The sequence below is a fragment of the Pseudorasbora parva genome, chromosome 5 (assembly GCF_024679245.1).
Source record: "Pseudorasbora parva isolate DD20220531a chromosome 5, ASM2467924v1, whole genome shotgun sequence".
Taxonomy (NCBI): domain Eukaryota; kingdom Metazoa; phylum Chordata; class Actinopteri; order Cypriniformes; family Gobionidae; genus Pseudorasbora; species Pseudorasbora parva.
The window spans coordinates 2,545,541-2,558,556 of NC_090176.1; the positions used below are offsets into that span (position 1 = coordinate 2,545,541).

Sequence of the window (13,016 nt, forward strand, 5' to 3'; positions counted from 1 at the left end):
ATAAATAATACCTGTAAAATTATAAAGGTCAAAGTTCAATGCCAAGCGAGATATTTTATTTAAAAGAAGATCCCTTTCAAAGCCTACAGCGAGCGGCCGGTTTGGACGACACCGCTGCACTTCCTGCTGTGATGACGTCACTAGAACCATTTGTTGACTAAAGCTCCGCCCACAAGAACATGCAAAATAGGGGGCGTGGTCTCGTTGCTCTTCCCGCATGGAGAAGAGCGCGCATTGAGCGCTTGCATCTCCCCGTTAAGGTAAGAGGCGGGACCTTTCCGGGCAAAGTGCGCTAAGCTACTGTCCAATCACAACACGGGAAGCGCTGGCCCAATCAGAACTCATTACGTGTTTCTGAAGGAGGGACTTCATAGAACAAGCACAAGAACAAGAACAAGAAACAGCGCTTTGGAAATAGATACCAAGCTTTGGAAGTACTATATATATGTGGTTTTATTTCCAAAAAAAGAAACAAAAGAAGAAAGACATGAACAAATGGATATGAACAATATACACTTAATTGCCAGTTTATTGGGTCCACCTTGCTAAACTAATGCTAATAGTTTTTTTTTACAGTGTTGTTTTAGACTGCATTAATTTGATATAGGTGTACCTAATACACTGCCAACTGTCAACAGTACAGCTGCTGTACTTTTTTGTACACAAGAAAACTTTTACATTAGCAACAGTACAACATTTGAATTAGATGACAGTAGCCCAACTCAACAGTGTTTTAGTACAGCAGCTTGTTTTTTAGAGACATTACCTTTGGGCTAGCTTTCAGATCATCCAGCTCAAGGAAAATCTTTTGAAACGCCTCAAAAGTGTTTTTCAGTTCTTTTGGGTAGCTGAGGTTGAGTGCGTATATCAGCCCCATTAGCAGCGCACAGGCCCGGGGTATGTCTAGGTCTTCCTGGAGTTCTGTTCCCTCAATCACAATTCTTGCGGTGACTGGGTCAGCAATTGTGGCTCCTTTCGTTATAATAATCTTCATCACTTCATTGGTGTTATTCCCATCATCCTAAATAGATCAGATTAAATTTCAATGGAGTATATGTAACCAAATAATCTATTAGTAAAAGCCTTCATGTAATCCTTAATTGGTCCGATTGAGTTCGATAATGAAATTCCGATTGAATTGAAAGGTGTGGTTTATTCCTTTTTTATTAGTTCACTTGATTGGACTGATCAATCTGAATGAATTCATTCCAATTGAAACAAAAGGTGTGCATGTAAACATAGACAGTCAACATATTTAAAAGTCAGGGTCTGTATTCACAAAACATTTTATTTTACCACTAAGAGTTCTCTTGAATAACTAAGATTTTTCCTCTTATAACCTATTCACAAAGTGGCTGAGAGCAACTTTTACTAAGGAATAGAGAGACGTCTTAAGCTAAGAGTAAGGGCAGGTTGACCTCGTTGCTGCGGATGATGTCATCACACTTACTAGAATTGACCACAGTGATTGGCTGATAGGGGAGGAGTGGGGACCCACATTATATTAGGTGGCCTTAACTACTATGTACTTATTGTGTACATACATGTGTTGTACTTACACTTAAAAAATTACCTACATGTTATTACATCTGTAATTAATTTCTGTAGTTACATTTATAATGACCCATCCCTTACAGCTAACTCTACCCTTAAACTGACCCACACCACCACACCTGACCCTAACTCTCCCCTTAAACTGACCCACACCACCACACCTGTCCCTAACTCTCCCCTTAAACTGACCCACACCACCACACCTGTCCCTAACTCTACCCTTAAACTGACCCACACCACCACACCTGTCCCTAACTCTACCCTTAAACTGACCCACACCACCACACCTGTCCCTAACTCTACCCTTAAACTGACCCACACCACCTCACCTGTCCCTAACTCTACCCTTAAACTGACCCACACCACCACACCTGTCCCTAACTCTACCCTTAAACTGACCACACCACCACACCTGTCCCTAACTCTACCCTTAAACTGACCACACCACCACACCTGTCCCTAACTCTACCCTTAAACTGACCCACACCACCACACCTGTCCCTAACTCTACCCTTAAACTGACCCACACCACCACACCTGACCCTAACTCTACCCTTAAACTGACCCACACCACCACACCTGACCCTAACGCTACCCTTAAACTGACCCACACCACCACACCTGTCTCTAACTCTACCCTTAAACTGACCCACACCACCACACCTGACCCTAACTCTACCCTTAAACTGACCCACACCACCACACCTGACCCTAACTCTACCCTTAAACTGACCCACACCACCACACCTGTCCCTAACTCTACCCTTAAACTGACCCACACCACCACACCTGTCCCTAACTCTACCCTTAAACTGACCCACACCACCACACCTGTCCCTAACTCTACCCTTAAACTGACCCAAACCACCACACCTGACCCTAACTCTACCCTTAAACTGACCCAAACCACCACACCTGACCCTAACTCTACCCTTAAACTGACCCACACCACCACACCTGACCCTAACTCTACCCTTAAACTGACCCACACCACCACACCTGACCCTAACTTTACCCTTAAACTGACCCACACCACCACACCTGACCCTAACTCTACCCTTAAACTGACCCACACCACCACACCTGACCCTAACTCTACCCTTAAACTGACCCAAACCACCACACCTGACCCTAACTCTACCCTTAAACTGACCCAAACCACTAGGGATGGGATGAAATATCGTTTGACAAAATATCGCGATACAAAACGTGACGAAACGTATCGAGGTCGAAAAAAATGGATCGCGAAATAAAGATATATGGCACTTCTGCATGATTAGCGTAGTATATAAATAATTTAGTGTATTATATGTATGTGTGTGTGTGTGTGTGTGTGTGGGGCAGACATGACAAAACGCAGCGCGCATTTTCTGTTTGATCTGAGGCATAGTCCGTAGTTGGAAAAAGTGAGAGCAGTCAGACAAGATGTAGCAGCAAACATTAATAGGGAAAGAAAATGGTTGACATTAGCATTAATATTCTAAACCAAAAATGCAGTTATTGCCTACATAAACTACCATATTTTCTGTTTAACTTTTATTAGACTCCAGAAAGAAAAGGTCGTTTTTTCACTGAGCACATTCTCTGCAGTCTGAGCTCGATGCACTGCAGGTCACTCTCGCTCATGTTCTGAGGTAAATCATTAACACCATCACCGCTTACAGTACACCTGTTTTATTGAACTAAATACATTACAATCGGATAAAACGAATGCACAGGTTACTTTCCTGAACAAGTCGAGTCGTCCGTGTTCTTCACACTGTCCACGTGAATTGCGGACCAGTTCGGCGGCGCGCACGCAAAATACCGGCAGTTCAATAGGGAATGCGGATCTCTTAAAGGGGCCACACTATATTCCTACTCGTGTAATATGGACCTCCTCCTGGTATGGTGTGGTTCTGGTTTGCTCACTGGTACACATTAAAAAAATTTCATACGAACTGTGCCCTGTTCTGAATTAAACTGCCAGTGTAAAAACTCCCTTTATATTGTTAAAATGAGAGAAATCACTACTTACTCATTATTTTTAAGTTTAGGCTTAAGAGACATGAACAATTTCTTAGATAAACATATCTATGACCTTTGATATGTCTAGTCTTCATGCTGTATTGATTATTATTGAATAAGTATGGTTTCACTAATAATAAATGTACATTTGCATAAAGCATGCATATTTGTCCATACCTATGTTGATTAGAGTATTAAAAACTTAATTTAAGATACATTTACAATTGCTAAAAAGGTGCGATTAAATTGCAATTAATCGCGAGTTAACTCATGACAATCATGCAGTTAATCGCGATTCAATATTTTAATCGATTGACATTCCTACAGTGCCCTCCACAATTATTGGCACCCCTGTTTAAGATGAGGTCGCGGACTTCTAAAAATTCTCCTTTTTTTTAAACAACATAGAACCAAAATGCAAAAAAAGAGAAAAATCATACCTTTCGTTTAAGTACATTACTTAGGTGGTACAAAAAAATCACAGATTTGGAAAAAAATAAAAAATATTTTGATATCGTATCGTGACGTATCGTATCATAACCCTGGTATATCGAGGTGCATCGTATCGTGAGTTTAAGTGTATCGTCCCATCCCTACAAACCACCACACCTGTCCCTAACTCTACCCTTAAACTGACCCACACCACCACACCTGACCCTAACTCTAGCCTTAAACTGACCCACACCACCACACCTGACCCTAACTCTACCCTTAAACTAACCCAAACCACCACACCTGACCCTAACTCTACCCTTAAACTGACCCACACCACCACACCTGACCCTAACTCTACCGTAAAACTGACCCACAACACCACACCTGACCCTAACTCTACCCTTAAACTGACCCACACCACAACACCTGACCCTAACTCTACCCGTAAACTGACCCAAACCACCACACCTGACCCTAACTCTACCCTTAAACTGACCCACACCTGTCCCTAACTCTACCCTTAAACTGACCCAAACCACCACACCTGTCTCTAACTCTACCCTTAAACTGACCCACACCACCACACCTGTCTCTAACTCTACCCTTAAACTGACCCAAACCACCACACCTGACCCTAACTCTACCCTAAAACTGACCCACACCACCACACCTGTCTCTAGCTCTACCCTAAAACTGACCCAAACCACCACACCTGGCCCTAACTCTACCCTTAAACTGACCCACACCCCACACCTGTCCCTAACTCTACCCTTAAACTGACCCAAACCACCACACCTGTCTCTAACTCTACCCTTAAACTGACCCACACCACCACACCTGACCCTAACGCTACCCTTAAACTGACCCACACCACCACACCTGACCCTAACTCTACCCTTAAACTGACCCAAACCACCACACCTGACCCTAACTCTACCCTTAAACTGACCCACACCACCACACCTGACCCTAACTCTACCCTTAAACTGACCCACACCACCACACCTGACCCTAACTCTACCCTTAAACTGACCCAAACCACCACACCTGTCCCTAACTCTACCCTTAACAGACCCACACCACCACACCTGTCCCTAACTTTACCCTTAAACTGACCCACACCACCACACCTGTCCCTAACTCTACCCTTAAACTGACCCACACCACCACACCTGTCCCTAACTCTACCCTTAAACTGACCCACACCACCACACCTGACCCTAACTCTACCCTTAAACTGACCCACACCACCACACCTGTCCCTAACTTTACCCTTAAACTGACCCAAACCACCACACCTGTCCCTAACTCTACCCTTAAACTGACCCACACCACCACACCTGTCCCTAACTCTACCCTTAAACTGACCCACACCACCACACCTGTCCCTAACTCTACCCTTAAACTGACCCAAACCACCACACCTGTCCCTAACTCTACCCTTAAACTGACCCAAACCACCACACCTGTCCCTAACTTTACCCTTAAACTGACCCACACCACCACACCTGACCCTAACTCTACCCTTAAACTGACCCACACCACCACACCTGTCCCTAACTCTACCCTTAAACTGACCCACACCACCACACCTGACCCTAACTCTACCCTTAAACTGACCCAAACCACCACACCTGTCCCTAACTTTACCCTTAAACTGACCCACAACACCACACCTGTCCCTAACTCTACCCTTAACTGACCCACAACACCACAACTGTCTCTAACTTTACCCTCAAACAGACCAACACCACCACACCTGTCCCTAACTTTACCCTTAAACTGACCCACACCACCACACTTGTCCCTAACTCTACCCTTAAACTGACCAACACCACCACACCTGTCCCTAACTTTACCCTTAAACTGACCCACACCACCACACCTGTCCCTAACTCTACCCTTAAACTGACCCACATCACCACACCTGACCCTAACTTTACCCTTAAACTGACCCACACCCCACACCTGTCCCTAACTCTACCCTTAAACTGACCCAAACCACCACACCTGTCCCTAACTTTACCCTTAAACTGACCCACACCACCACACCTGACCCTAACTCTACCCTTAAACTGACCCACACCACCACACCTGTCCCTAACTCTACCCTTAAACTGACCCACACCACCACACCTGACCCTAACTCTACCCTTAAACTGACCCAAACCACCACACCTGTCCCTAACTTTACCCTTAAACTGACCCACAACACCACACCTGTCCCTAACTCTACCCTTAACTGACCCACAACACCACAACTGTCTCTAACTTTACCCTCAAACAGACCAACACCACCACACCTGTCCCTAACTTTACCCTTAAACTGACCCACACCACCACACTTGTCCCTAACTCTACCCTTAAACTGACCAACACCACCACACCTGTCCCTAACTTTACCCTTAAACTGACCCACACCACCACACCTGTCCCTAACTCTACCCTTAAACTGACCCACATCACCACACCTGACCCTAACTTTACCCTTAAACTGACCCACACCCCACACCTGTCCCTAACTCTACCCTTAAACTGACCCAAACCACCACACCTGTCTCTAACTCTACCCTTAAACTGACCCACACCACCACACCTGACCCTAACGCTACCCTTAAACTGACCCACACCACCACACCTGACCCTAACTCTACCCTTAAACTGACCCAAACCACCACACCTGACCCTAACTCTACCCTTAAACTGACCCACACCACCACACCTGACCCTAACTCTACCCTTAAACTGACCCACACCACCACACCTGACCCTAACTCTACCCTTAAACTGACCCAAACCACCACACCTGTCCCTAACTCTACCCTTAACAGACCCACACCACCACACCTGTCCCTAACTTTACCCTTAAACTGACCCACACCACCACACCTGTCCCTAACTCTACCCTTAAACTGACCCACACCACCACACCTGTCCCTAACTCTACCCTTAAACTGACCCACACCACCACACCTGTCCCTAACTCTACCCTTAAACTGACCCAAACCACCACACCTGTCCCTAACTCTACCCTTAAACTGACCCAAACCACCACACCTGTCCCTAACTTTACCCTTAAACTGACCCACACCACCACACCTGACCCTAACTCTACCCTTAAACTGACCCACACCACCACACCTGTCCCTAACTGTACCCTTAAACTGACCCACACCACCACACCTGTCCCTAACTCTACCCTTAAACTGACCCACACCACCACACCTGTCCCTAACTCTACCCCTTAAACTGACCCAAACCACCACACCTGTCCCTAACTCTACCCTTAAACTGACCCAAACCACCACACCTGTCCCTAACTTTACCCTTAAACTGACCCACACCACCACACCTGACCCTAACTCTACCCTTAAACTGACCCACACCACCACACCTGTCCCTAACTCTACCCTTAAACTGACCCACACCACCACACCTGACCCTAACTCTACCCTTAAACTGACCCAAACCACCACACCTGTCACTAACTTTACCCTTAAACTGACCCACAACACCACACCTGTCCCTAACTCTACCCTTAACTGACCCACAACACCACAACTGTCTCTAACTTTACCCTCAAACAGACCAACACCACCACACCTGTCCCTAACTTTACCCTTAAACTGACCCACACCACCACACTTGTCCCTAACTCTACCCTTAAACTGACCCACACCACCACACCTGTCCCTAACTTTACCCTTAAACTGACCCACACCACCACACCTGTCCCTAACTCTACCCTTAAACTGACCCACATCACCACACCTGACCCTAACTTTACCCTTAAACTGACCCACACCACCACACCTGACCCTAACTTTACCCTTAAACTGACCCACACCACCACACCTGTCCCTAACTCTACCCTTAAACTGACCCACACCACCACACCTGTCTCTAACTCTAGCCTTAAACTGACCCACACCACCACACCTGTCCCTAACTCTACCCTTAAACTGACCCACACCACCACACCTGTCCCTAACTCTACCCTTAAACTGACCCACACCACCACACCTGTCCCTAACTCTACCCTTAAACTGTCCCACACCACCACACCTGTCCCTAACTCTACCCTTAAACTGTCCCACACCACCACACCTGTCCCTTGACTACTCCTAACTTTTCACAGATTTTAGAGCTAAAATGCTTTATGAAATACTCTTAGAGCAAAAATGTTAGAGTCCTAAAATTAGGGCTGACACGCCCATTAATTCTTAAAAAGCTTCTCCTAAATGTGAAAGTTAGGAGCTATTTTTAGCCTAAAGATGTTTAGTGAATGCGGCCCCAGATTGTCTTACCAAGCGCTCTTTAAAGAGATCTTCCTCATTTTCTCTGAGTTGCACCATTAAGGACCGGATTGCAGCCTCTCTCCTCCTGTCCACAGAATAATCCTGTTAAGAGAAAATGAGGATATCTTTTTAATAAATACATCACTAAAAAATTTAAGATGAGGGTTATAACGGCACCAATTACTTATTTCTACCCAGTTAAATTAAAATCAAATAATACATTCAAAAAAACAAAATATTTGAAATTTTATTTTTGGCCTCCTGGTAACACAGAAGGAACAACATGTAAAATTGGGATTATGAAACCATCTGCTAGAATCTCAGAAGATTTTGTCTCCGCAAGACCGCAAGTCATTTACGACATGAATACCTAACAAAACGTATTAAAGCATCAAATCCAAATAAATGTAAGATGGATCCTGTAAAAATACACTAAAAGACATCTTTCCTGTTATCTCAGAACCTCTTCAAAACATTATTTACTCATCACTTTCTTCAGGACACATCCCAAAAACGTTCAATCTGTCAGTAATCAAACCTCTTATCAAGAAGCACCAGCTTAACCAAGGAGAACTGGTAAATTATTGAACGCTCTCAAGCCGAGTTGCTAATTTTCTTTGTAGGAGTAATTCAATATGGAGAAGTTTTATTAAAATGTTAATGTATTGTGTTGTATACCCTAAGGAAGGCTCTTAAGCAGAAACACATTGGATTTTTTTATTGGATTATAGAACACTCTCAAACACTCTCCAAAATATTAGAAAAAGTATTTGACTTGATGCTGACAGAATGGTTTTATGAAGCTTTAAAATGGTACAGCCCATCAATACTTTGTAAGTGGCTAGTAATTAACCCTCGCTGTGTTGAGTACAAAGATGATGGTTAACAATAATTTTGTTGCTTAACGTGTATATTTCTAGATTTATCACGGCACAGAGAAAAATACATTAATTCTTCTTTCTTGTCTTTTTTTTTTTAAATCAATCATTTATTGGTAAAGGGTGAGAGACCTTGCGAGCCATATGATTTTTGTGAAAGAGCCAGGTTTAGCTCGCAAGCCATAGGTTCCCGACCCATGTACTAGAATCTAACGCCATGGAGACGGGTGGCTCTTCACATCAGGATTTGGATTTGAAAGGTCAGACGTCGAACAAACTTGTGTCAAATGCCAAACCATAGTAGTAGCGCCACTCAATTATTCCAGCTTTTGCGAAAGAGAAATCACGATGAATGTGAAGAATGTACGAAGTTAAGGTATGAAAACAGGCCAACAGTCAACCATCCAAGTGCAACAGGTCAACCCAAAATTGCAAAATGCCAGATGTCATTAGTGATATCATTTTCCAACACCATTCCGCATGACAAATGGCAAGAAATCCCAGGTGCTGTGGCACTTCTTATCACTAAAGTCATGGTTCCAATATACACCATCGAAAAGCCAGAATTCATAACAATGCTGCCCACTGGTGATTGAAGATACAAGTTGCCAAGCTGCAAAAAAAATTCAGAAGTAGCAATTCCCTGAATGTACACTGAAATACGTGAAAAAGCAGCACAGCAGCCTGAGAAGGCATCTTATGACCTGTGGAGTAGTAGTACTCTGCAGCCATACATGAGGCTCACAGTCCATTTTGTTGACGCAGAATATAAATTGCTACATTTTTGCCTTTAGACATGTTATTTTCCAGACAATCACACAGGGGAAATAAATTGTGACTCTGAAACACAAAACCAGTCATAAGTCTCACGGGTATATTTGTGACAATAGCCAACAATACAATTTTCCTTTTATGCCAAAAATCATTAGGATATTAAAGGTGGGGTAAGTGTTATTTCAGAACTGTTTTACAAAACGGACTCAGGCATTAGCTGAGAACTAACATATGCTGGCTTTTGCTTGAATATGCTTGTGTATAATAATATGTCGTCCTATGTCGTTAGTTGGACTCGTGCTCGTGTCCTATAGAGTTGTTTATGAGAACGGTTTGTGTTTTTTGTGATGGAAGGGGTGACTTTTTCATTGAATATTCATTTGAACAACTTTAAAGCAGACTTTCTCAATATTTTGAATTTTTTGCACCTTCAAATTCCAGATTTTCAAATAGTTGTATCTCGACCAAATATTTTCCTAGCAAACCATACATAAATGCAATGCTTACTTATTCAATTCAACTCAACAAATTACCAGTTGATTTATGACTGGTTTTGTGGTACAGGGTCACAAATGAGAAATGGCTAAAAGATGCACTGGCTAGCTAGTGCCATGAATACGGTCACCTGCATAAATTTGTCCAAAACTCACACATTAAAGTTAACTCTGATAAGAGTCAACGTCTCTTAACACAACACTGACAATCGCAGAGACCTAACTTTTCAAATAAGTTATTTGCAATCATCTGTAACCGGTCCTACTCGCCCCAGTCTGAGCGGTATTCGAACCGGGGTCTCCAGCATGGGAGGTGGGCATTCTAACAAGGAAGCTAAAGACAGCATGTGCCTCTTGAGATCAGGGGAGTGAGGTTTACTCGCACAGCTCTTACTGGCCTATTTACAGATGCAGACTGATCTCATGAAATGGCGTATGTATGACAAGCCAATTCATATGCCATTTTGGCATACTATTAAGATGCATAATAGCTTTTTATCGTGTTTATTAACGCCGTTTTATTCTATCCCCCTACACTGCCCCTACCCCTAAACCTACCCATCACACACACACAACCCCTAAACCTACCCATCACAATAAACATTCTGCATTTTTACATTTTCAAAAATACATAATTTAGTATGTTTATAAATCCATTTACCTTGTTGACACACACACACACACACATATTCAGACACATTTTGAATGCGTAACTCAAACGCTTCCCTAAAGCATTTGTGTATTATAAAAAACAGGATATAACAGGCAGATACGACTACAGGAACAATTTATTCAGAAAGTACAAATATTCCAAGCGTTCTGAGGCCAAATGATTGATTTGTGTGAAGAAAATCCCTAAAAGCGATCAGAACGTTGAGTCCATCCGCCAAAGATTAATAATAAATTTCAAATATTGTCGCTGGAAGAAATGTCACATCAGCTTTGACAGCATTGGCTGTCGTGTGTCTCGTGACCAATTGCATCATTACATCACCTTTGATTGTAAAATGCCATTGGCTCTTGTGTGTCTCGTGACCGATCGCGTCATTCTAAACTTGTCGTGACGTGTGTGTATCATTTGAATCAGAAATATGAACGAGTGCGTGCGTTCACAAAGGGGTACGATCATCATTTCAAAGACTAAAACATTAAGATCAACTCTGTTCTTCACATGAAGATATCGTATGTCTTCAGAAGACATGGAATGCAACATTAGTTAATACTTTTATACTGTTTTTTGGTCCGTTTTTGCAATAAATATATGTGACTGTACATTTATTAGCCTATTATGTGTTTTATATTGTTGAGAGTGGGTAGGTTTAGGGTATGAGTGGAGTTAGTTGCTCCAAAATATAAAATTAGGCTATAAATATTAATTCTGTGAGATCAGGTTGGCGGAATCACATGGCGTAGACATAACGTTACACGCGGATATGATGGTTTGTTTAGGCGTAGACATACACGCGAAATCACAGGGTGTAAACATACACGCGGATAGCTCAAAATGCGTAGATAATGCATATAATGATAACGCAGTTTACCCAAAGTCATGTCATGTTGTACAGTTGTACAGATGAAAGGGGCTTAACAACCAAGGACTGCTAAGTCAGGACAGCAACCCTACAGAGGAACAGGGGAGCCTTGACAGAGGAGAGATGATGTTCAGGGCCAAATGGACACTACACATTCTGTTACATACATATTTGTAGCAGGTGTTTACCTCTAGGCCGATGTTTTGGAACACCTTGCACTCCCGTCAATAATCTTTCAAAAAGTATATCAACTTTCTACATATTAAGAAACAGGTATGCTAAATATGTTTGATAGGATAAATTGAAGTGAGGATAGTTTACATGTCTGGCCAATGCTAAACAGCTCTCCTTTTTTAAATTTAGGTTCCTATCACAATCCAGACTCAGAGGAGCATCAAAGAGGCTGGATAGACCTCTTTGATCTCGATGATCCCCAAGGACTTGGAGCCTTCAACATACAGTACGAGGAGGAGAGTGCAAGATGTCAGAGGAGCAGAAGAGGAGAGGGCAATATGTCAGATGAGAGGAAGAGGAGAGGGCAAGATGTCAGAGGAGAGGAAGAGGAGAGGGCATGTCAGAGAAGGAGAGAAGGAGTGGGCAAGATGTCAGAGAAGAGGAAGGGGAGAGGGAAAGGAGAGTGCAAAATGTCAGAGTAGAGGAAGAGGAGAAAGCAAGATGCCAGAGGAGAGGAGAAGGAGAGGGCAAGATTTCAGAGAGGAAGAGTGGAAAGGCAAGATGTCAGAGAGGAATGTCCACCTTTAGATGCACCTATTTGAGGTCGTTATCTGCATAAAGACACCTGTCCACCCCATACAATCAGTAAGAATCCAACTACTAACATGGCAAAGACTAAAGAGCTGTCCAAAGACACTAGAGACAAAATTGTACACCTCCACAAGGCTGGAAAGGGCTACGGGGAAATTGCCAAGCAGCTTGGTGAAAAAAGTTCCACTGTTGGAGCAATCATTAGAAAACGGAAGAAGCTAAACATGACTGTCAATCTCCCTCGGACTGGGGCTCCATGCAAGATCTCACCTCGTGGGG

At 43.3% G+C, this 13,016-nt stretch overlaps 1 protein-coding gene across 2 annotated transcripts in view; it reads right to left on the reverse strand.

Annotated features, from left to right (window-relative positions):
* Positions 1-418: 418 nt before the first annotated feature.
* Positions 419-13,016, reverse strand: part of si:ch211-166e11.5 (sterile alpha motif domain-containing protein 3) — a 35,396-nt gene continuing 22,798 nt past the window's right edge. For both annotated transcript variants that reach the window (XM_067443040.1, XM_067443041.1), the window contains exons 7-8: positions 8,304-8,396; positions 419-1,021 (exon numbers count right to left, since the gene is read on the reverse strand). In XM_067443040.1, the coding sequence (XP_067299141.1) occupies positions 734-1,021; positions 8,304-8,396 (381 nt within the window). In that variant the 3' untranslated portion in view covers positions 419-733. The remainder of the gene's footprint in view (positions 1,022-8,303; positions 8,397-13,016) is intronic.